The 26,174-nt window shown below is 45.0% G+C and overlaps 1 protein-coding gene across 2 annotated transcripts in view; it reads right to left on the reverse strand.

The window, feature by feature from the left end:
- The window catches only part of GSG1L (GSG1 like), a 65,999-nt gene that overhangs the window by 11,912 nt on the left and 27,913 nt on the right, over positions 1-26,174 (reverse strand). For both annotated transcript variants that reach the window (XM_075565276.1, XM_075565277.1), the window contains one exon: positions 8,406-8,558. In XM_075565276.1, coding sequence (XP_075421391.1) covers positions 8,406-8,558 — 153 coding nt within the window. The remainder of the gene's footprint in view (positions 1-8,405; positions 8,559-26,174) is intronic.

Genomic DNA, 26,174 nt, shown 5'->3' on the forward strand with positions numbered 1-26,174 from the left:
AGACGGAATCCAACTTAAAATTATAGTATATATATATATATATATATATATATATATATAGTGAGAGAGAAAAAAGGCCCTAAATAAAGCACTCTAGTATATGTGTCAGTACAAATCACATAAGGTTTATTAATGTATTGTCACAGAACAAAAATGGTTAAAACAAAGCACAGAAATGTTTAAAATACAGCATGGATCCCCTGTACATTACAAGGCTAAACAATTCCCTCAAAGAAAATGCCCAAGATACACTCAGATAGTATTCTGAAACACCTGACAAAATAAACCTGGTGTGACACCCAACAGACTAAATAGTCACAGCTAAGGCTATGTAATAATCTGCAAAGATCAAAGTCACAGCTAAGGCTATGTAATAATCTGCAAAGAAGTCTAATATGCCTGCTGGCCCCTGCAATATGGAGTTTGTCTGAAGCGACAATGAGTGGCAGGTAAGTGACAGCAGAGATACACAGATTAAAGCCTAAGAATACATGTTAGCCTATAGCTAGAGATAGTGATACATCACCTATGGTCAGGTACAGTGTGGTCGGTGCATTCAGGGTGGAACAAGGAGGGATGTTAGAGCATGGTAATGTGACCCAAAGGGGGGACAAACCAGGGGATCCTGCCTGCTGGACCTGCTCCTACGCGTTTCGGCACACAGCCTTCTACTGTGTGCCTTCCCAGTAGAAGGCTGTGTGCCGAAACGCGTAGGAGCAGGTCCAGCAGGCAGGATCCCCTGGTTTGTCCCCCCTTTGGGTCACATTACCATGCTCTAACATCCCTCCTTGTTCCACCCTGAATGCACCGACCACACTGTACCTGACCATAGGTGATGTATCACTATCTCTAGCTATAGGCTAACATGTATTCTTAGGCTTTAATCTGTGTATCTCTGCTGTCACTTACCTGCCACTCATTGTCGCTTCAGACAAACTCCATATTGCAGGGGCCAGCAGGCATATTAGACTTCTTTGCAGATTATTACATAGCCTTAGCTGTGACTTTGATCTTTGCAGATTATTACATAGCCTTAGCTGTGACTATTTAGTCTGTTGGGTGTCACACCAGGTTTATTTTGTCAGGTGTTTCAGAATACTATCTGAGTGTATCTTGGGCATTTTCTTTGAGGGAATTGTTTAGCCTTGTAATGTACAGGGGATCCATGCTGTATTTTAAACATTTCTGTGCTTTGTTTTAACCATTTTTGTTCTGTGACAATACATTAATAAACCTTATGTGATTTGTACTGACACATATACTAGAGTGCTTTATTTAGGGCCTTTTTTCTCTCTCACTATCTATTATACTGCCCTTATAGCACCACCGACAACTCACTGTAGTTTGAAATTTTCCAGTGTCGGTATTTAGTTGTGTTTACATGTCTTGTGGATGCGGGGTCCTCTCTTTTTCTCTTGCATATATATATATATATATATATATATATTGTAACACAGTTTCCCCCCCTACCCCCCCAATCGCAGATAGGGACCAGGTGTGGGGAATCTATATGTATTACCAGGTGTGGTGCAATACCTGTCAGGCTAACAGGAGATCTGAGCCTCTGCTGATGGGAACCTGGGGTGTATCCTCAAACAATTCTTACAGTGACAGCGCCTCCACCTGTACGGGATCCTAACTAAGTGGGATAACCCCGTGCAGGAACAAATAATGGTAACACACAGATTATACCAATAACCTTTTTAAACGCAATAACATAGATACTCTGTACCCCACAGTAAGACATATATCTCCCAACTGATATCACAGTGAATGTCCCAAAGTACCTTGGGTGCCAGGCACCAATTCCCTGATGTCCATGTCCCAACGTCAAGGCCCACCCAAATGTGTTGGAGATAGCGCTATCCCGTGGAGTGTTTGTGTACTGGTTAGATACCTGCCCGGGGCTCCTGCACCCGGGTATAGCAGAATAACAAAAGGGAATCCGTCTGATCCAACGTTGTGTCCACCTCCGCGTGGGGTGAATTCCAGCGTGGATAATATCACCGTGTAGCTGGCAGGATCCTTGTCACCACGTGGCATCCCACCAGTGCTGTACCTGACTAGAATGAACTACTGGGGAAAGGTCCCAGACTATGGGCTTTCCCTATAGCAATCACAATCTATAGGGAGTCGGGGCCTAAATGGGGCCTAGAGGGACAAGGTCTGGCCTAGTCCAGAGGAGCACTTCTCCCTGGACACTATCTGCTCCTTTGCAGTCCCTCTTCTGACTGCCATGGCTCGCAGCGTGCCAAAAGTATCAATCCCCTGAGCAGGGAAACCAGGCCGTGTGATTGGCCGCGTTGCAGCATGTGATCAGAAGTCCCAAGTGCTGCTGGGAACTGTAGTTCCACATGGAGTGTTTCCCCCTCCTGTTGGCTGCCAGGCACACTCTGCACAGGCGCCACTGTACTGCGCATGCGAAACCATAATCAACATGGCGGCGCCCTGCAAGGGGAACCACCAGAGCCTCCGGCGATCCACTCGCCACTCCACCACCCCCGCAGTACCTCCCGCACACAACCGGAGGTAAGGGAGGGTCCAGGGGGTGTATATATATAGATATATGATGTGTTGGGTTTTGGGGTTCTGAGCTTGCTCGGATTATGTTTACTATCGGGAACTAAACAACTCACATCATTTATCGACACAGAAGATCCCATTGTTCTCAAATTTGGGATTTCATCCTACGTTTATTCCATCTTCGGGTCCCATTCCAGCAATTACGGAGAAACTTGAGACTCTGCGAGACGTCAGAGTCACTTTGTGAGGCTCAAGTATGGTACAAAAAAGCAGCAAACCAACACCGCAGACCCTCCCCACAGTTTCACGTTGGGGATACGGTCTGGCTTTCAACAAAAAAATTACGATTAAAGGTTCCAACCATTAAATTGGCCCAGAGCAGAGGTCATGGGAACAAAAAAAGCTTCGTACATGCTCAACGACTGGTCATCGCTTTCCACCAGAGATGTACGGACAAGATTAGGAAAGATCGTCCAGAGAACGCTCGTGGGAGGGGGAAGTAATTTCAGGTTCTAGCCTGAAGTACCCATGAACATCCACCGGGACTGCTGCTGCTCTTGCTTCCAGACTCTGAAACCTGTCCCATGCCTCCAGCTAGACCTATATAAACCTCTCTTTCCTGTTGTGACGGGAAGGGGTAAACAGACTCTCTAATAAAGGTCAAGCCCGTTTTGGTTACCCCTAATTTGTGTATAAGGATCCCAGAGAGTCAGCTCTTGGACCCAGTAACATTGTATCACTGTGTTATACTGTATGTATGAAAAGCGTTTTTTGTGTTTTTCCCTTTCTGGGTATGCCAGCAAGCAGGAATTGCTAGGGTATGAGTTTCCAGGGGGGGTTTGTGGACGAACCGTTGACAGAATGTGCCTAGGAGGTTGGGGTCCGGAGTTGTCGATTCCCCCATAATTGTACCCGGGAATCATGCCGGATTCTCGGATACATGTAGGCACATTGTCCTGGCAATACTTCCCCGTGAAAACGCTAGCGCGGCTCCCCACTGGGATACCCTGCTTCAGCACACCCAGAAAGGAGAATGAGGCACAGGGATAAACACGTATTCCTGTAGCTAAGGGAATCCCTAGGTTAAGGGGGGGACCCCAGCTAGTGCCAAGGTGAGCCACAACCAGCGTAGGGTTTTTGGGTGCCCAAACCACATATAAGGTGGAGGGGGGACTCAGAGTCCAAACTGAGTCCAAGGGAAAGTATGTGGGGAATAAGGCAGATAGAAATAAAACTACAACAGGCTTCCTTTTCTGTCTCCTGTACACAGAGACTCAGAAGGGTATTAAAATATACTTTAATGCAATGTAATGTGCTTTTTACATTCGGAACCGATGGCCAAACAGGCTGCCTGAGCTAACCAATAGGCGCCTGTAAGTCTGCTGAACATCGGAGTTCAAAGCAGCCAGAGGAGGGAATAGTTTTTGGTCAGCGGGGAAAGGCAGAGTGCCAGGTCTGGAGATCAATGGCAGTCCTCCCAGCGGGTGGCATTGAGATCGGGAGGGAGAGAGGTGGCAGGCTTGCACATGTCTCTTGGCTATTTCAGATATCCCGATTAGCCGGCTTGGCTCTGATTGGCTGCTTGGGAAAGTTCCCACGCGTTGATTAGCTGCTCAGTTTTGTGAATGAAACTGAAAATACTATAAGAATCGATGAGCCAATCAGATTCGCAGTCTCTGGTAGTAAGAGCGCGGACGGGCTTTTCAAAGTTGCTTCTGTTAGTATACCAGAGCAACCGGCTTTGACTTTGAGCCTGAAAAGCCTGCCCGCCAGAGTCTAAGTCCAGCATTTTGCGCCCAAGTTCTCAGAGTCGTACATAACGTTCACGGCTGGGATTTTATGCCGATTTGGGTTCCAGGAGATTTGGACTAACTTGCGGTCAAGAGGGACCAAGTTCTAAGAAGAGAAGGTAGTGGCGGGGTATGGAATTTTCTGCCGATTTGGGTTCCAGGAGATTCCGGGCAAAGTCCCGGTCAGGGTAAAACTCTCCCATAGAGTTCCCAGCACCTAGGAAAGTCTGGTTTTCGACCCCAGTCTCAAAGTAAGTGTGTCTTTTTGTCTGTATTTTGTGTATCATTGTGTGTAAGCAAATGTATGCAGAATAAACTACAATTTATTTCATTACCTTGTTTTGCTCAATGAATGATCCTGGTAAAAAAGGATTAAATAACCTGGTCCCCATGACACCTGTTCCTCCCTTGCCTGTTTATACTGGTTCCTACAGCACCTGTTAGGTTCCTGTATTTTCTGCTGCGGCAGCTTTTACTACTGTTGCTATTTGCTGTTGCCCTGTTCCCCAGTCCTGTTCCTCAGTCCCAGTCCTGTTCCTGAGTCCCAGTCCTGTTCCTGTCTCCGTGTTGCTGACCTTTGCTTGTGACCCCGACCACGCTATCTGCCGCCAGCCTTCGACCTCTGCTTGTGAACCGGACCACGCTCCCTGCTGTTCCTGCCACTCGGATCCCCTCCAGCCATAGATCAACCCTGGACAGGGAGACTTCCTGCTCTGTAGTGAGATTATGAACATCTCTCTGAGAGACCTCATAGTAATGCTTCCAGTCAGCAATCATTTTGTCAGACTCGCTCTGTTTTTTTTATCCATGACAGCAACCGCTGCCTTTGCCTTCTCCATAGACACACACTTGGCGACCGCGGCTGACAGGTCCCTCTGTACACTGGCGACACACTTTATTCGAGCTTGGCTAGTCCCACGAATTCGGGTATACCCGGGTGTATTGAGGTTTGTGACTGTTTTCTGCCCGAGTGCATTGAGTTATTTTCCAAGCAGGGATTGAAGCATTTTATTCCCGCTGGCTGCAATACTGCACAGTATATATATATATATACTGCATTACAATTCATGAATTTATGCCATCTGGTAGACACGCGAAGCATTGCAGCCTATTAAATCCTAATCATTATCATTTAACAGATCAGCCGCCCATCAGCCAGGCATGAACCCAGGCTGGGAAGGCAAATGCAACGGGGCTTGTCAGAGGTGAGGAGCGGCGCATTCCAGGTATCTGCCAGGTACATACTGGGTATTTGCTCGAATAAAGTGTGTCGGTGCAGTAGCTCAAGAGAAAACGTGAAATAGAGTGAAATAAAGTGCGCAACTACAATCAAATCACATATGTGGGGTGATAATAAGGTGATGATGAAATTAAAATAATTACGTGACCTTATGGACACTGATGGGGGAGCCAGGGGTGGCTCAAAACACCCCCTAAAAGCAAGACAGAAAACACAAAAACACAGCACACAACGCTCATAGTGCATTAAAAAAAATATTATTCCAATCAAACAGTACAGGTAAGTATTATGCGTACATCAAGGGAGAAAAAAACCAGCATGTCAGGGGTTAATGTTACCCATGCGCCAACCGGATCTCCAACCAGGATATCGTTTGTTGTTTAAGCAGCTTCCAGCCTCTGGGTCTTTCAGTCCAACACCGAATTTGGTGGATCCTAGATGGTCCCACTATTGGGGATGGAAGTCCCAGCAGACTCGTTATGGATGAGGATGATAACCGCTGTGTGGGTTAGTCTCTCACGGTGGCTCGTTGCACACTCGCAGCCCTCTGATCCTCCGCTTCCGGATCTCTGATGTCACTCAGTGGCGACACCGCAGCTCGCGTCACGGTTTCCTCACCAGTTGAGGAGAATAGACCAGCCGTGGCAGGATGAATTCATTCAAACTGAATAGCGCATAAAAAGTCCTTTCCAACGCATTTCGAAACCAAAGGTTTCTCTTCCCACATACTTTCTCCCCTCCACTTCTCACATACTTTCTCCCCTCCCCTTCCCACATACTTCCCCCTCCTCCCCTTCCCACATACTTCCCCCTCCTCCCCTTCCTACATACTTTCCCCTCCTCCCCTTCCCACATACTTCCCCCTCCTCCCCTTCCCACATACTTTCTCCCCTCCCCTTCCCACATACTTTCTCCCCTCCCCTTCCCACATACTTCCCCCTCCTCCCCTTCCCACATACTTCCCCCTCCCCTTCCCACATTCTTTCCTCCTCCTCCCCTTCCCACATTCTTTCCCCCTCCCCACATTCTTTCCCCCTCCCCTTCCCGCATTCTTTCCCTTCTCCACCTCCCCCCACAAAAATTCACCCTCCCCATCTGATACACTTCCACCCCTCCACCCTTCCTACAAATTTCCCCCCTTGCCACACACTTTACCTCCTCCCACCTTCAAACATACTTTGCCACACACATTCCCTCCATCCCCCTTCCCACATACTTTCCCATATCTCCCATCCCACATACTCCCCCCTCCCCCTTCCCACATACTTCCCACATCTGTTTTCACATACAGCCCCCCTCCCCCTTCCCACATACTTTCCCACATCCCCCTTCCCATATACTTCCCCCACCTCCCATTCCCACTAATTTCCCCTCCTCCCCTTCCCACATACTATCCCCTCTCCCCCCACATACATTCACCCTCCTCCCACATACTTTCCTTCTCCCTGCTTCCCCACAAAACACTTTCCCGTTCCCCCACATGCTTTCCATCTCCCCCTCACACACTTTCCCCCTCCCCGCACACACAATTCCCCCTCCCCCACACACTTTCCCTCACCTACCATCTCACACACTTTCCCCCCTCCACCCTTCCCACACATTCCCCCCCTTGTCACACAGTTTCCCCCCTACCACCTTCCTTCATACTTACCCCTGTCCCACACACATTCCCTACCTCCCCCCTTCCCACATACGTTCCCCCCTTCCCACATACTTTCCCCTCTCATTCCCTTCTCACATACTTTCCCCCTTCCCGCTTCCCACATACTTTCCCCCCTTCCCAGATACTTCTCCCTCCCCTTCCAACACACTTTCCTTCCTCCATTTCCCACATACTTTACCCCTCTCCCCCTTCCCACACATTTTCCCCCTTCCCACACACTTTCCCCTCTCCCACTTCCCACACACTTTCCCCCTCCCCACACACTTTCCCCTCCTCCCCCTTCCCACACAATTTCCCCCTCCTCCCCCTTTCCACACACTTTCCCTACTCCACAGATACTTCCCCCTCAATTTCCCACATACATTACCCCTCTCCCCCTTTCCACACATTTTCCCCCTCTCCCCCTTCCCACACAATTCCCCCTCCTCCCCTTTCCCACACACTTTCCCCCTCCTCCCCTTTCCCACACACTTTCCCCCTCCTCCCCCTTCCCACACACTTTCTCCGTCCTCCCCCTTCCCACACACTTTCCCCCTCCTCCCCCTTCCCACACACATTCCCCCTCCTCCCCCTTCCCACACACTTTCCCCCTCCTCCCCCTTCCCACACACTTTCTCCTCCTCCCCCTTCCCACACACTTTCCCCCTCCTCCCCCTTCCCACACACATTCCCCCTCCTCCCCCTTCCCACAAACTTTCCCCCTCATCCCCCTTCCCACACACTTTCCCCTCCTCCCCCTTCCCACACACTTTCCCCCTCCTCCCCCTTCCCACACACTTTCCCCCTCCTCCCCCTTCCCACACACTTTCCCCCTCCTCCCCCTTCCCACACACTTTCCCCCTCCTTCCCCTTCCCACACACTTTGTTAACTCAGGTTAACACCATGTTACAGTATATCTGGGTCTAAGGATCAATATTGTAGAAAAGGGGAGTTTCCACCACTCAATCAAAATATCTTTAATTTGTCTGGGAATATATATTTCTACACAAATTAAAATAATCATGTAATAATGTCAACAAAAACAAACTTCATACCACATGTTTTAAAGCAGTAAAATCACTTAAATCAGACAAAACTAGACCATGAGAGCAAGACATTGGAAACCAGTTCTGTTGTGTTATATTGTTGCTTTTTCTACAAATCATTCAAAGTACTGTTTACGCGTTTACAAAGAAAGGCTTATGTTACCTGAAAGCACAGTGAAGACAGCAGCAAATGCGTTTAGCTTGAGACCATCTACGACGTTACTTGACTGAAAAAGTTCTAGGCACATAAGACTGAATCCAACGACTAACAGCAAAATGAACAACACTTCAGACACCATGGATAGCCATAGGACACCTGGAACATAGAAAAGCAACAAACAAGTTTATATTCAGTTACATTTTTGTGTATCATATACAAGGTCAACATTGCAAGATATAAATTGCTATAATGTCAATTTCTATCCCTTGGATTTAATTGATGGGAAAAAGGAGTATGCAAAAGTCCAGTACTGTGTGTGTTCCTGCAAGTGTTGTTGTTGTGTTTGTAAAAATCGGTAGTTGAAGTGTGATGATACAGGCAGTCCTCGGTTGTCCAACGGAATCCGCTCTGTAGCGTTGGATAGTGAAACCGTTGTAAAGTGAGTCCCATGTTAATCGGTGGCGGTGAGTGTTGGATAATGCATTCAGGTGTTGGATAACGCATACTGGTGTCGAAAAACGGCCCATAGGGTGGCATTGTAAAGCAATGGATATGCCATTCATTGTAAAGTGAAACGTTGGATAGTGAAGACTATCTGTATTAGGAGATATTGAATATCACAATTGGTTTTAATTTACAAACCTACAGCACTTCAAATGAAAATTAAATCTGGTGAAAGTAATATTTATCAATGTTTAACAAAGGTGGATTTTTCTTATGTCATGCACAGTACTGTTACTATTTAGCTTCTTTAAACACTGGTTGAAAATATTTGCATTCTATATTTTGCTTAGACTTGATAGACAAACTTTTATGTTAAGTATTCATGATTAGATTAAAGAAGAAATCGAAGCTGAGAAGGAGCTCACGTTTTTGAAGAAGTATAATTGTAAATCGTCAAACATCATTTGTGTGAGTCTTGGGGCAGAGACACACCAAATAGCATGGACATTATAAGGTATAATTGCGTAAACGCCTGTGGGTTGATGAACTGAAGAAAAGCATAAAGCAATCGTAAGAAGAAGAGAAAATGTGATAGAAGAGTAAGGGAGAGAGTAAGCAGACGTAAAGGGGGCAGGACAAGAAAAGTACCAGGTCAAGCAGAAACAGTAAGAGATACTGTAAATATTGGGGCAATAGAGAGGAGAACATACCCTGACAATAGGTGAGGCATTATTTATGTATCTGGCTGAAAGACGAGAATTACGGCCAAAAAGGAATGCAACATTTTTTACATACTGTACTTGAAACCAGGACGTCGTCCGATGCCGAACCAAGTTATTTTCTGTTCTGGGAACCCCTTTGTCGAGAGAGGGGATTTGGTCCGGGATAAAAGCGGTTACACCCCATTTGGCCACCCCCTACTCTCACTTGGGAAGCAAGGGGTTAACTGGACTGTGGTCCAGTAATGTGTTTTTACCTTTCTTCAGCATCCTAATGTATATTCCCCTGTAAAAATGTATTGTTTCTGTTCCAGTATTTCCACCAACACATACACTGGGATTGATGCGGGAGGCTTAAGGGGTTAATGAGCTGCAGTTTAGGAAAATACAAATATGTGTGGTGTCTTTTCAGAAATATCTGGGCTTCAACAGGCTTGATTGAAGTTGGGTGTGAAAAGTACAGAGGGGGTTTGGTGTATGTTAACACATATTGCTGGTAGAGACAGCTAGGCCCATGTCTGGAGCATTGGGTGTGAAATCTAGCACCTGTGACAAATGTTCTCTACACACAAGTCCCTGCTTCAAAGGATTTATTGACCAGGGGTTATGGGGGCCAGGGGTGCGGTTACCCAAGGAGATATCAGAATGAGTGACCTTATTAAATATAAGAATATTATGAGATGTCCTCGGCTGAACGTGCTTAAAGCTACATATGTGTATTCGTGGGACTGATTCGCACATAAGGATTACAGACACATGATGTCTAGCAGGTACTAAGAGACAGATATTAATATCTCTCTTAATTTTAATATTACACGGTAATATTTAGTCTTATTGGGAGCGTCATGCGTGCCGGAATGTATTAATATGGCTCGCGTGCCAGTAAGTACTACTAAACTGAAGTTATGAAGTTATTTAGATAGGAAAAGCAGTTTTTAAATGTCCTTGGGTGGGAGGAGTTTTACTCTGGGGAAAACTGTCAACCTCACCACTGATTTATGAGAGGGGCTGGGTTTAGGTTGTGTTCAATGGGAAATAATTGTATAAGAACCAGGCTCAGCCTATGGCTATTGTCTTTCGTGTCTTTCGTGATTTTCAAGATTGCTGTATGAACTGCTAGTCACGATTTCTGACTATTTCATCATTCCATCTTAAGTAAGTGCCTATATTTTGTCTGTTATTTGTATAATCTTGTTGTGTTCACCTTTTTCAATGAATAAATTATATTTTATCATATCTGAGCCTCATTCAGTTCAACCCAGTTATATTTTTGGTGTGTATTATTAATAGCCTGTCGCAAAGTTACCGTCACACCCTTGTTGCCGAGATATTTGCAGTACAGGTACAGTTACCGATGTTTAAACTGGATGATGATGTGGCTTTCTATTGACCCGTAGTACCCACAAGAGAAAGACACCGGTATCTGCTGAATACCGGTAAGAATCACAGGCACCGAATGAACCCCGGAACTGAAAATAACGCGGATCAGCGACAGGCAGCTCCCTGATTTTAATGCTATTAAAAATAAATGTTTTTTGTTTTTAAGTACATTGGGTTGCTGCCTTAAATACGTTTAAAAGTGCTTTTAGAGGACTGGGGCAGGGAATATATTTTCTTAGTTCAAAACCGTGGAAGAAGGATAAAGATTGGTGCCCGTATGTCTGTAACTTTATATTCAGTGGTGGGTAAAGCATCAGCAACCCGATGAGGATCCCTGAGGATATAATGGTACCCGTCACAAAATGATGTGCTGCAGCAATGCTGCTGAATAAAATAAACTATAGGGAACAGAGCAAGAAAATGTATTCTAAATGCGTAAGGACCAATGTTGAATAGAAAGCAGATGGATAGCAGAACCGCTGTAAAATCTGAGAGTAGAACAGTAAGAAGTAAGAATGTGCAAACATTTATTTCATATAATGTCAGGGAGACCAGGGATTTACACCTTTATACCGGGATCATATCGCTGAGCAAAACAAAGAAGTAAAACAAATTGCGATTTATTCCTTAGAAACAGACGTACACAAAATGGATTACAATATACAGAAGAAAACACACTTACTGGGGGTCTGGGCTACAAAACTAACCTTTCCTAGTTGAAATAGTCCATAAAACAAAGTTGACCGGGACTTAGCCCGCAAAGTTCTGGAACTCAATTTGGCATGAATTACCAGACGCCACCGCTGTATCTCTGCCGGAGAGGCCAAAATCCCTTAACCGGGAGATAGTACCAAACGTCCTGGCAGTCTTTTCGGCGTGTAGTTCCAGCCGCGACTGCTATGTTCTGTTCTCAGAACTTGGCCCCGATAAGTGGGACTTAGAACATTTTCAGCCTTGAAATTTCTGAAGCGGGCTCGCGTCTATTTCTCCAAGAGCATCTTTTGGTGAGTTCAAATTTGCCGCTGCTGTCCTGGCGTTAGAATCTGAGGTCCGGATTGGCTGCTGGGTTTCTTATAGTATTTCAGATTCATTCATGAAATACTACAACCAATCCGAGCCTGGGAACTTTACAACCAGCCAATCAGAAGGCTGCCAGTTTCCAAAGCTGGGCAAGTGGTTCTTCTGAATGTAGCGAGGGCATGCGCGAGTTTGCCACCTTAGCCACTTGTTATTCAGAAGCCACCCACTGGGTTAGGTGCCTCAAAGTCTGGAAAGGAAAATGCTAGCCGCGATGGCTTGTATTGTTTCCTGGACGTGGGTACTCAACCTAACCATCCTGCCCAAGTGGCTCTAACACCTCTGACAGTATCTGTGAATTTGAAGTACGAATCTAGGGCAGACCCGGTGGCACCACAAATTGGTAGCCCACTAGCCCCCCTCAGAGAATCATCTTTGAAAGTCCCAGCTTATAATTATAATACATTTACAAACATCTCAGTTTAATAAAAATATACTTTTACCTTTCTAAGTCTTTTGGGCTATAAGAGATAGAATGGGACTATATACTTTTATGCCCACTAGCCAAATCCCTCACACACTGTTAACCTGACTTAGACTGTCAACCTTATAGTCACATTGGCTATTAAACATTTTATAAAACATGAAAAAGAGTTTCCATTTTTCTTCTAAGTCCCACAGTGAAACGAAAAAGATGCTTAGCTTCAATCTCAGAGCTATAGCTCTTTCCCTTAAGGAAACCTAATTTTCATTAGAACCAAAAAAATGCTTAGGCGCACCCCCAGGGCTTTATCTCTTTCCTTTACTGAAACTCGGACTTAGGTTTCATAAAACCTCTCGCAACTTAATATACAGTTAGAGAAACCCCCCAGAACCTCTTTACTGATTCTGGGGTACCTGGACATATACAGGGGGACCCTCACTAACTTAAGGAACCTTGACTGTACCCGGGATATACAAATCCCTATGCCCCCATTTAAATTTCTGGTCTGTGCTGAAGCAGGGAAACCGGGCGGTGAGACGCGTAATGGTTTTCAAGGGAGGACTTTGACCGGAGTGATGTGCCTATATGTCCCCGGGAATATGACCTGATTACCGGATACATTTTTGGGGTAACCAGCAACTCTGGGCCCCTTTTACCTAGACATATTCTGACAAAACTTTTACCGCAAAGCCCTTCCTGAAACTCATAGCCTGAGATCTCCATTGGTTAGCACTCCTGGAAAGGTAAAACACACACAAAATCTTTATTGTCATATAATTACATTCATTCCAGGTACAATACACAGGTTGAAGAGCTGACACTCTAAAACCTGAAGTAGGGCTGAGAGGTAACCAGCCGGGCATAATACCTTTATTGATGGCCTGGTTACCCCTTCACCGTCACATAACATACAGTATCTTCACCTCTTTGCTTTTCAATGAGTCACTGGCCCCTCTGGCAAAAAGTGATCAAACCATATATATAAAATGTCATAGAAAACAACTGAAAAAGCTGCTTATACTCTGCTGTCAAAGAGAGAATTATTTATTCTTGTTTAACTGCAGCAGAAAATATGCTTAATTTTAATGATGTAATTTCTAACTGCATGTTAATGAATGCATTAATTTATGGAAGCACTATATATATATATATATATATATTGTGACATAGTCCAAAGATGTTAGGCAGCTTTCTGCCCCATTTTAGAGCAGAAAGTGCAGGAATAGCTAAAAATGATCCGTTCCACAGCTTCACATTAACTCAGGCAGCTGGATGGAAAATCCAGACCACAGATTACAATGGCTCTAGTTCTCCCTCACCCGCTCTTCTAATCACATGTACAGGTATTTAGAGCAGAGAGGTTTTGCATTTCACTCTCTCTCCTTGGAGCCTGGGGGCTGGGGGTGTCGCTACTCTCCTGCATCCAGTATCGAGGTTGACGGCCTCTCCACGTATCACAGTACCAGAGGATTTGCCTGGACACCCCAAACAGATAAGACAAACAAATGGTTACTGCTGTTGCTAAAAGACTGTGCTGTATCTTGTGACCCTAAATGAGAGAGCATTGTTTTAAGCTGGGGAACCAGTTTAGTTGGCCAGCAGCTGTTAGAGAGACTGATTTTGATGTGTAGTTAGATCCCTGAAAGGGATAGGATTTTGTTTATATAATTTGGTTTCTTTTTACTTGAAATAACAGTGTGGGAAATACTGTAACAATGAAATGAGTGAACTACTGAATGAAAGTATCTGAGTACCTCTAACCTACACATGTTAAAGCTGCAGTACCTTACTTGGATGAAAATAAAGCAGGCAGAAGCCTGAGTTAAGCAGCTTAATACTTTGCATGATCCTGTTTTTGTATTAAATAACCCTAGAAGACTGTGTCGGGAAGAACCCAGACAGACGTCAGCACTACAAAAGAGGGGCGTTTGTCACATATGGTGGAGAATGCGGGCAGACACTAAAGTCTGTGGGTTTGCAAATAAATGCGGGGGTTTAAAATGGCCGCCCAGCTGAAGTAAAATACAGATGCTATGAGTGAAGTCTGTTCCACTGTGTATATCAGTTGTGCTTCTAGCATACACAGAGAATGTGCGAAGTGTGGATGCAATAGCACCCTGAACCCAAACAGAAAACCAAAATGTTTTGCTGAAGAAAAAAAATTTTTTTTGCATCTAGCAAGTGCTGTTTGTAAAGCTAATGCCTTTTGCTGAAGTGAGTGAATTTGCAGCTAGCAAGTGCTGTATGTAAGTTGCTGAAGTGAGTGAAATTGCAGCTAGCAATTGTCCCTGCCGGGTTTCTAAAATGGCCGACGTGAAATGTTTGTTGTGTAATGTACGTAACCATACAAAACAGTGTCCCTTCAGGCCATACTATGATCACGACCCTGGAGGAGAGCCGTACCCACATATGAATTTAGTATGCTGGGCCTGTCGTGAAGTAGGTCACATGGAAGATGTGTGCCCCAAAATTTTCAAAGACAAACAGCTGCAAAAGCAAGCAACGCCCTGTGAGTGCAAGCAAGATGTGGAAGCTGATAACAGTGAGTGTGTGCCCAGGACCACTGATATCTCTGGAGCTAATAAAGCAAAAAGAAAGAAAACTGTTCCTCAAGTCACAGGGGAAGTGACCGAGCCACTTGAACCTGCACTGTCAGGACATGCGTCAGAAAGGCGCCGAGATGAGCAACAGCCCATAGGGCCTGGCGCAATCGTCCCAGGAATGACGACACGCCTAGAGATGACAAAGGCTACTGCTACCATCATAGGCAGAGAGCCAAGCGAATCAAAGAAAACAAGAACTGACTGGAAACTATGCTATGAGATGTCCCAGAAAGATGTGCAAAACTTCATCACAGAGTTGGGGGTTTCTCGGCAAGAGGCTAGCGCGCTTAAAGCAGAGCTGGAACTCTCACGCCATGAGGTCTACGCTCGCAGCACAGAGCTGTGTACATTGAAGGAAACCTATGAGAATACCCTGAGTAATTTAGAGACTGTAAAAAGAGAGAATGTAAGTCTGACACAGAAAAATTCAGACTTGACTGACCAGATCAGTGAAGGTGATGAGAAACTTCACCAAGCAGAAAAAGTGGAGAAGCAATTGATCCAGGAAAAGTTAGAAATGCAGGAAGCACTGCAGAATACAGAATCAGCGGCGATCCAGGCGACACAATCTGCAGAGCTCCAAAAAATGGAGGCGCTGATGCAAACCCAGAGCAAGCACCAGAAAGAGGTGAAGACCCTGAGGGAGGTCTGGCACGATCAGGTTGGAGAGCTGCAGAAGCAGATGGCTGAGCGTGAGATACAGTGCGCCAAGAGAGAGGAGGTGTCCGTCCGTCAGGTGGTTTGCCTGACACTGCGCTATAAAAGCGAGATGGCCGATATCTACAAGCAGCTGGACCACACGGCAAATGAGGGGGCCCGGCTGCAGCTGGAGCTGGACAAGACCCGGGAGGAGCACCTGCAGCTGCAGGTCAAGAATAGAGAAAATGAAACAGAGTTAAACCTCGCTCTGAAACAGATGACGGACATGGGAGAAGCGGCTAAAGTGGTTCAGTCGGGCTATCAATCCTACCTCCTAACCAAGCAAGCGGTACGTTCCTATACGTGTATCTTCAATGCTGTTGCAATATTACGATTTGCTATAAAGATGAAGTTGGAGAAAGAGATTCCAAGGCTAAAAGAGACACGGTCACAAAAGGAGACCAGGGAAAGTAAACTCAATGCCCTCACTGATGACAAAGAGGAAGGAGAAATAATTGACTTTGATTGTGCTGCTGTTATTCCAGAAACAGATAGGCACACTCCTGAGAATATACTCCCTGATCTGGAATTCAAAAATCCAGATCCTCAATTTCATTTACGTTGTCCAGAAGATTATCAAACTAGTGGACACACCCAGGACAACACAGAAGATGTTTTAGCCAAGTGGGTGGCAGTTCCTGAAAACACAAACTTGTTGACAGATCCTGATGACATGGTTAATATGGACTACGTTTGTACAGAGGCAACTAGGTCTCCAAAACCCAAAGGCCTAGTAATGGCCACAAAAGGGAAATCAAAGATTGAAAAGAAAAAACAACGAAGGTTAACACGGCGCCTGAATAGTTCCATATCTCACCAATCTGGACCACACTGTGGAGCCAAGGAGAATCTGGTCCAAGGGTCTCATCAGAAGCTAAAGAAACAGTCCAGTCATTTGCAGGTTGCAGCGGGCTATGAAATAAAGTCAAAGGATGCAATAGACTGGAAGTCAAAAAAAAAAAAAAAAAAAAAAGTTTGGGGGAACTGACCGATTTATTTTTTTTATTACACGTGTGGACTATGTCACGGACACTTAACTATGCAAATAAGCATTTTGTCAATATTACAATGTTATATTGGTTCTCTGTGTTGAAAATGTAGCTAAACTACAAATTAATATACAGGGTTGATGGCCCTTAAGATTAAAAGGCTGTAGTACAAGAGAAAAAATATTGGTAGCTTACAATATGGAAAAAAAAAAAAAAATGCCCTTTTCGGTTGGTAAATTTATAATGAAGTTCATATTCGTATCATGTGAATACTTAATGTTGTACTGAGGAGTTAGCTCAAGTATTTCAGGTAGGACGCTCACCCCAGTGAGGTCCATGGCCGCTCACCCCAGTAGGTGTGAGCTGGGGAGGGGGATATGTGACATAGTCCAAAGATGTTAGGCAGCTTTCTGCCCCATTTTAGAGCAGAAAGTGCAGGAATAGCTAAAAATGATCCGTTCCACAGCTTCACATTAACTCAGGCAGCTGGATGGAAAATCCAGACCACAGATTACAATGGCTCTAGTTCTCCCTCACCTGCTCTTCTAATCACATGTACAGGTATTTAGAGCAGAGAGGTTTTGCATTTCACTCTCTCTCCTTGGAGCCTGGGGGCTGTGGGTGTCGCTACTCTCCTGCATCCAGTATCGAGGTTGACGGCCTCTCCACGTATCACAGTACCAGAGGATTTGCCTGGACACCCCAAACAGATAAGACAAACAAATGGTTACTGCTGTTGCTAAAAGACTGTGCTGTATCTTGTGACCCTAAATGAGAGAGCATTGTTTTAAGCTGGGGAACCAGTTTAGTTGGCCAGCAGCTGTTAGAGAGACTGATTTTGATGTGTAGTTAGATCCCTGAAAGGGATAGGATTTTGTTTATATAATTTGGTTTCTTTTTACTTGAAATAACAGTGTGGGAAATACTGTAACAATGAAATGAGTGAACTACTGAATGAAAGTATCTGAGTACCTCTAACCTACACATGTTAAAGCTGCAGTACCTTACTTGGATGAAAATAAAGCAGGCAGAAGCCTGAGTTAAGCAGCTTAATACTTTGCATGATCCTGTTTTTGTATTAAATAACCCTAGAAGACTATGTCGGGAAGAACCCAGACAGACGTCAGCACTACAAAAGAGGGGCGTTTGTCACAATATATATATAGTGTAACAGAGCAGATGGCACACAAATACAGATGAAAACAGGTGCTAGTCCCATATGAATAAATATAATCAAAGGCTCCTTACAAGTCAGACCAAAGAGTCCAGAGAATCCAAAGTACACACAGCAAGGAAGAGACAGCACACTTGGTAACAAAAAAGAATTGTATTAAATAGCAGGCACATACACCGACGTTTCGGTCCTAGCCAGGTTCCCCCTGCCTGTCAACCCCCCTCACCTTGCTGGCAATCGCGGGGGCCGCCGAGCCCAATGGCAGCCAATCAGCAGAGGGCTCTAGAGAGGGACTACATATCCCATGAGCCTAAGGAGCGCCCCACATGACCCCAGGGAGCCAATAGGGCTACAGCATCTCCCTGCAGAGGAGATAATATACATTTCGCGGGCTCTGAGCACGTTAGTCAGTCAGCGTCAGGAGCAGCTAGGGGAAGGAGGTAGAGTGCAGGAGTCAGTGACTCCCTGCACTAGGCCAGCAGCCCCCTAGGCCCCAGATAGCCCTGAGTCACCAGTAGCTTTGAGTGTTTCAGGGACAGGCCCCAAGTTAGGGACCCTTCCTTTTATTATCCAGAGTCAGTTAGGGACACAGCGGACGCTGCGCGTCCATCCAGAGGTCTGGGCTCAGACCTTTGCTGTCGCTGCAGCAGCCATCCGGGTGGGATCGCCCCGGACGGTAGTTCCTGTAGTCCGCTGTCGTCTGATCCTTTGTGAAGCTCTTTGGCAGGCCCGGGCACTGGAGTGCTCGGCAGGTAACCATCACCAAGTGCACCAACTATACTATATTATACTCACACGGGACTAGTCATATCTATCTCACGTGAAGGGACATATTATGTGGGGGTTACTGGACACAGGATGGGATCACCCGGTGAAAGGGGGTCGCGTCCTGCGAGACGCAGTAGTTAGTGTTTCCTCTAGGGAGGCACACCTGTTGATCATTTGCACAAGTACGTTTGCACTAGTAAAGTCATTGGTTGTTTTACATGCTGTGTGTGGAATATATATATATTGTCCTGCGACGAACCCCTCCCCCTCTGGTGGGAGCCATCGCAGGTGGAGGCGCTGCACCGAGTACGAGGTTACTCCTATTATTAATACGTGCCCCAGGCTCCCCGTGGCGGAGGTTTAGGCCTCCTGTGAGCCTAACAGGTAAAGCACCACACCTGGTAACACTATATGCGATTGGGTGGGGGAATACCCGTTACATATATATTACAAATGTATGTTTACTGTATATTTACTGAACAATGAGCCACTTTATCTGAGGGTGCAAGACAAATAATCACATAGAAGCAGAAGAGCAGAGTGATTCTGCACCAACACTGCCACCGAATCCTTTACAAATCTCCGATATTGTGAAATATCACAGGATATGCCACGTTATCACGGGGAACAATGAGGCCAGCTACATCTGTAGTTATTTCTGGATATAATTATCTTATTCAAACATAGTGTAGCAAAAAATACTGTCCATTTCTGTTTTGCTTAAGGTAGTATTATTTTCACAAATTTAACGCTGCTTAGCGAATCTGGGCCAAAATCCCCATAATGCATTGCATGGACAATGTTTTTTCCTTTCACCTGAAGTAATTAAACCTGCCAAGTGTTTAAAAAAAGGGACCCAATTTTCAATTCCACTTTAGTTTTTGCAAGAGATTGAAAACTTCACACTTCTTATTCAAGCCACAATTACATCAATCAGTTTTTTATTATCTTAACGTATGACAGAGAAAATCATGATGAAGATGCTGTTGTTTAATACAATTTGTTATATGGGGAATAGCAATCTCAGTCTGCAGGCTGATTAATCAATCAAAGCTGATCTCTGCTTGTAAATATTGAAAACGTTCCAGCCTCCTTTGCCAGCTGGAAAAACCAGAGTCCACCATCCACCTTTTTACTATTATACTAGTGTAACCCCACTTTGGGATTACTATGACTTTAAGGGATTAACAGTGTGGGCCCACACAGGTAATGCCCCATCCCTCTCACGTGGTCCTGGGGTGAGACAGCAGAGGGTAAGCCCTGCCCCCTTTCTGGGCTTGGGCTTGTCTGATGGGCCATAAATAGAAAGGGGGAAGCTTCTGGAACTTAGTTTCCAAGGAGGAGGGACAGTTTGAGCAGCCTCAGAGTCAAGTGATGTGATTAGTTTCCCAGTAAGCGAGTATATTTAGCGTTTATTAAAAGACAGATGCAGCGGCCCTTATTGAAACAATTCACGCGGTGTATACCTCGGAATACCCATGTCATGGCGCGTGATTTCTTCCAACCGTACCGCCTTAAGACACGAGTGCAGAAAATGACAATTTATTATTCTGGTTTTTAAAAGCCTGAAATTGACACAGTAGCACAGTACTGTACACATTACAATTCATTAATTTCATTGCATTTAATTGCACACAATCCATGAAATTCAAACAAAGAAACCGTGATAAACGCGTGCTTGGGGCAATTGGCGGCGTTCATGCCGCGCGGAGTACAGCAGCGCACACGAAAACGGCGCCGTGATTTGTTAAAATAATGAACGCTGCATCTGTATATCATTACAATATCCCCGTTTGTAGTTTTGTAGTCAGGGAAGTGCCCCATGAAGTAAGGTCCCTGGCCATGATTCAATTGAAGATTCCAGGATTTCCATAGGGAACGCCTGTGTCCCCTAGGGCAGGGATGCGCAAACGTTTTCCCCTGCGCCCCCTACCTACTCTCCCCTCCTCTTATCGTGTCTCTGGTGTCATTGCGACGCACCGTTGGAGACAAGTTAAGAGAATTTACAGAGGCCTTGCGTAGTCCCCCCGCATTTAATTTAAATGCTTTGGGGAAGAGCCTCTATAAGCACTGCATCCCCCCCCAAAAAAAATCTTGTGCCCCCCCCAGTTTGCGCACCCCTGCCTTAGGGGTTATCCCAACTGTAGCCATGGGACTCAGATGGATCAACAATGATAAGAAGCCAACTATACAGTACCTGGACAACTATACAGTACCTGGACAACTATACAGTACCTGGACAACTATACAGTACCTGGACAACTATACAGTACCTGAACAACGATACAGTACCTGGACAACTATACAGTACCTGGATAACTATACAGTACCTGGATAACTATACAGTACCTGGACAAGGATCCCGAGGGAATGAGGTGTAAATGGCTAAAGAGACACCCCTGCTACCTCAGCAATAGAGTGCTGCAGAGGAGCTTTGCAGCAAAGAGTGCAGGGATGAGGACCACTCAGATACAGTGAGTAATGGTAGCCCAGGATGGGACCCTGGAGGTACATTGAGATGCATGGATCCAATGAGAGAGGGAGTCACTCAAGAAAGTGACAGAAACCCCAGTTAAAGGAAAAGCACCTCCCTAGGAGTACATGCACTCTATGTATCTGAGGAACACATTATACATGTACAGCCTGTAAATAAAGCGGCTTGTTTTTATAACTATAAAGTTCCTGGTGCCCATCATTTGTATCTGCATACATGCCCAGCCTGCACGGACCAGCACCCCTGACAAGGTAACGCATCCTGAGTAACCAGAATCACAGGTACCTATGTAAACTCCCTAAGAGACCGGCACTTGCTTAGTATGGGCATGCATATCATCTGCAGTACATAGTGTACTATATGTGGGAAATGCCAGTGTATTATTCAACTTCAGTACTACAAACATCTTTATTTTCTCACGTACAGTATGTACATATGCGACCATTCATTCACAAATCCCTATATGTAATGAGAGAGTCAGGCCTTGCAGCCTATTCAGTCAGTAGGCTTTGAGAAGTCTTCCAGTGATGTAAAGGATCTTATACAGTAGTATGTAACATCTCTTCCCCCGGCCAACAGAAAAGGGGACAACCCAAAGTGTCCCAATGTCTCTATAGAGGTGTAAATGATGATCAGCGGTTCTTTTACCTTAATTGTCAGGGTCTGAAAAGTGGTGGTGGGGGGGTGGGGGGGAGTATTTGGCACGAAATGTAAGCATTGAGTGCTATTTAAAGCTGATTATTGTGGACACTACCAGACTCCTTGATAAAGCACCTTACGGTGCGATACATGTAGGAGGTTTTCCCACCTTCTTAGTGATGTTTTGCTAATTAAGTAATTTTTAATATACCTTCATACCTGGCTCCCTTGGCTGTGCGCTGCTCATACTTTTTTGTTTACCTGCTTGGATCTACTTACCTGCGGCTGGTCACGTCCCCATAGGACACCAAGGAAACTCTAGGAGTGGGTGAGGACTTACAAGTCATTTATTCATAAGGACATTCTCAAGACAGAAAAATTATGTGAGTTACCTTTGTCTTATTTGAACCATCATTGTTTCACCACCTATGAGGCGGCAGCACTGTGGGACACCAGCACCGGCTGCTACCTTCAGGAGGGAATATTATACTTGCAAGACTTTCCACAGTCCTGTTTAGTAAACCACTCCAAATCAATGAGTTTACCGTGTTCTTTGTCCATGTATTACATATTGGAAGTTATTATTCCATGGAATATCCTGTTACTGTTGGGGCACTCACTATCTCTTCCTTTAACTGACTATTACATTGTGTGGGTTTGCTCATAGATAAAGGATTATTATTCAATATATACACATTTTTTTCAATTACAAGGGAGCAGGTTGTATTCCACCCACCATCATCAGAGTGGATATACTTTTTTCTTCTTTTTTATATATTCTTTATTTTTATGTTCCATGTCAGACATTAACACTACTCAGGATTTACCATCTATGAACGCATTTAATTGTTTTGATGACTCGCTAGGAAAGAAAAAGGCCTTACAGATCTTTGAACATTTTGTAGATGCAGGTTCGCATGAGATCGCTGATTTAAAAACATACTTCCAAAGACTAGAAAATCTACTGATTCAAAATACAAGAGCTTGGTGGGACATAGTTACCCTGGAAAACTATTTGAAAAACAAAAGGATTCCCGGGGGACTAAGGGTAAAAAAAAGCACCCGTCTTTGGGTTTGCAGACCCAGATTTTGAAAAACAGAGGATTATGACACTAGATCAATGTTCCTTTAAATTTATGGAACTAATAGTACAACAAAAAATTAAAGAAAGGGAGTATTTGGAAAAACAGGTGAAAGAGCTACAATCTCAACTTCAAAATTTCCGGGACCTAGAGGGTTTTAAAGGTTTTGATTCAATATTGTCAACTAATATTATGGCAAAAAAAACCACAATAAGTATGATAGGGATCATATTGACTATAAAAAAAGCAGGTGTACAACTGGCAGGAGATCCACCCTATAAAAGATCGTCCATACCAGGGTCCCAATAAGAATCCAGGAAAAGATGGCACCTTTACCTTCACTTTGGTAATCAGTGTTACTATTTTTCAAAATGGACCTATGAGGAGTGGAGCTAAATCCACCCCTCGTAGGTCTATTTTGAAAAATAGTAACACTGATTACCAAAGTGGTGATTCAGACTTTTCTGATGTGGAGAACCTATCACACTCTGTGTCATTTTCTAACCTAGAGGATCGCTCAAGATATCGTTCACGTGACCCCGCAGAATCATCAATACAAGAGGGACACACGTCCTGGGGAAATAAAGCACAGTCTGACTCCTCCTCCAAAAAATCTAGATCCTCTAAACAGCAGCAACATCATCAACAACAACAACAACAACAACAAAAACTTCTCTCTTTGTCGAAAAAATCTAAAAGAACCAGGAGAGGGAAGAAAAGGAGATGGAAGTCGGATGCCACAGAGAAAGAAGGACTTTTAGAAGATAGCACTAATGTAATCAATATTTCAGGTCACGACCTTTCCCTTTCAGAGCTTGCTCTCTTGAGTAAAGGGTTAAAATATGCTCCAACAATGGACTGTGATCTATTTAATACAGCTATTGATGTACAAAAATCTGTGCGCAAATTAACTCTCAAATCTTTCTTTCAACAATCAGACACTCAGGAAGAGGGGAATGGAGGAGGAAATTATTTGGTTAATACATCTTCTGATAACATTGATGATACCCCTTCTATTACCCCCATTATTGATGAAGATAGGACTCACTCCTTTAAAGAATTATGTTTTTTACATTATATGGATGAGCTCCGGTAAGAGGAAGGACTGGCTTACCAGGCCTCCCTTATCCCTGATTTCAGCAATTGGAAGTCTGAATTAAGTGGAAAATCTATCTTTTAACCTCTATATGGAAAAAGTCATTATGTGACCACTTTTAGAAACTTGGTTATTAGAGACTTACGATTATTATCTCAAGGTTTCTCATTTTCCCATGTTGTTCATGATAATTTAAACAAGCGAGAGAGATTAGCGATTAAAACATCCTTGCTGTAGCGTTTGTGCTGGATCCCATGTGCTATAGCTGCTCTGTTCCGTAGACCTTCCCTTGTGCTGAGGCTCCTACGCTGAAGCTCCTATGCTGAAGCTCTCGCTGAAGCATTCCTGGTACCGACCCCGGCCTGTGACCTCAACCATCGCTGTGGATAATACTGGACACATGATACATAAAGCTTGGACCCCTGCAGACGCACTTACCAGAATTCCCTCCTACTGTCTCTGTACGTTCTCCCGACCTACCAATTAGATTGTAAGCTCCTCGGAGCAGGGACTCCTCTTCCTTAATGTTACTTTTATGTCTAAAGCACTTATTCTCATGACCTGTTATGTATATTATTTGTTATTTATATGATTACTATGTGTATTACTGCTGCGAAGCGCTATGTACATTAATGGCGCTATATAAATAAAGACATACAATACAATACAATCGCTCCTGTGCCACCTGCCTTGACCCCAGGCTGGATAACGTTTACCCTGCTATCTCCAACCCTGACCTGGCTACCCACGAAGACAGAATCTGCAATCCGGACCCGGCTTCGCGTTTTCAGGTCGGTGTTTCACTATCCCCACCTCAGCCCCATGGTCCGGTCCTGGTTTGTGGCGAGCACATGCATTACCACAGCCTTATATTAGGAGCCTTCCTTCTTTCATTTTAGATTCCGGTGACCTGCTCACCTAGTTGGGTGGAGTACAATGGGGTCAGCAGTCTATATGGGTCCCTCTTGACATGACTTTGTTATATTCAACTTCTGTTTATATGATGAAGTGCTTGCCCCAAGCACCCTTCTGCCTTGCTATTGCCTTGTTTAACCCTTGCCTTGCCTTCCTTGCTCCTGTTTGACTTTGGCTTGTATCTGGATGGAGGTATCTGGACGCCTTCTTTGACCTTTGACTTCGGCTCTCATTTGGACTTCTACCTTCTCTACCCCTGGACCCCGGTGCCGCACTATGACTATCTGATGTCTCCAACCCTAGACAATGGCAAGTACCACGACCATTCTTGGGGTCATCAGCATGGAGCCGGTAGTAGCTCGCAAGTAGTTTGCCCAAGCTTGCTCCGCTAGGGATGGTGAAAAAGGTCCATTCTCCCAGAGCATTTCAACAGGTATTTCGCACACAGTCACAAATTGCTTCAGAATTGAGACCACACCATTCCTCCTCAGCAGCCGCTTCTAGGGAACCCGCTCCCAATTCATCAATCCAGGCCATATAGTCATGGCATTGGCCCTTCTTAATGCAACGCCAGTCCACCTGGCACATATCGTATAGAGCTAACAGGCAGCCCTGCTCTCTCTGGGAGAGGCATTCTCCATGAGCTTCTGCAGGCCACAAATCAAATCATAGAAGACCCACACGTCCTTCTGGGTAGGCGTGGGTGGTGGCGGCAGTACTGGCTGAAGATGAGGTGCCCCACACCTCTTTCGGCGGGACTTTACTGATAATTCCCCACCAGGGTAATCACAGCATGAGCATACACATTGCAGAAAGTATTCCCCGTTAATCTGCACTATCAGGATTCCTCCTGGAGGTGTTTACTGAGTAGCAGATTTCTCAGCCATCATATCACTAGTACAGGGAGCAGTCTCGAATAGGTCTTGTTCAGTTGATTCACAACGTGCATCTGAGGGTGCGATAGTAGTATTCGGCTACGCCCCTAGTGCTGTCACAGCAATCAGTTCAGTTCAGAGCCCCCTCCCCCAGGTGGATGCAGGATTCAAGGCACTAAAAGATGGGCGCGGCTTCAGCTTTCGCGTCAAGCCCTGCACAATTTTGCAAAGTTTACCACGCGGTTCTCCCGTTTTGGCAGGAACCACTATTGTATTGCCACAGCTCCTTTAACGGAGGTTCTGGATTCCCGAATTTCGAGAGCCCCCCTGGCACGCTACTCGCACATACTGTTGAGCAACTTTAGGTGGAAAGTCATGTAGTAGCCCCAACTAC

This window comes from Ascaphus truei, chromosome 11 (assembly GCF_040206685.1).
Source record: "Ascaphus truei isolate aAscTru1 chromosome 11, aAscTru1.hap1, whole genome shotgun sequence".
Lineage (NCBI taxonomy): Eukaryota > Metazoa > Chordata > Amphibia > Anura > Ascaphidae > Ascaphus > Ascaphus truei.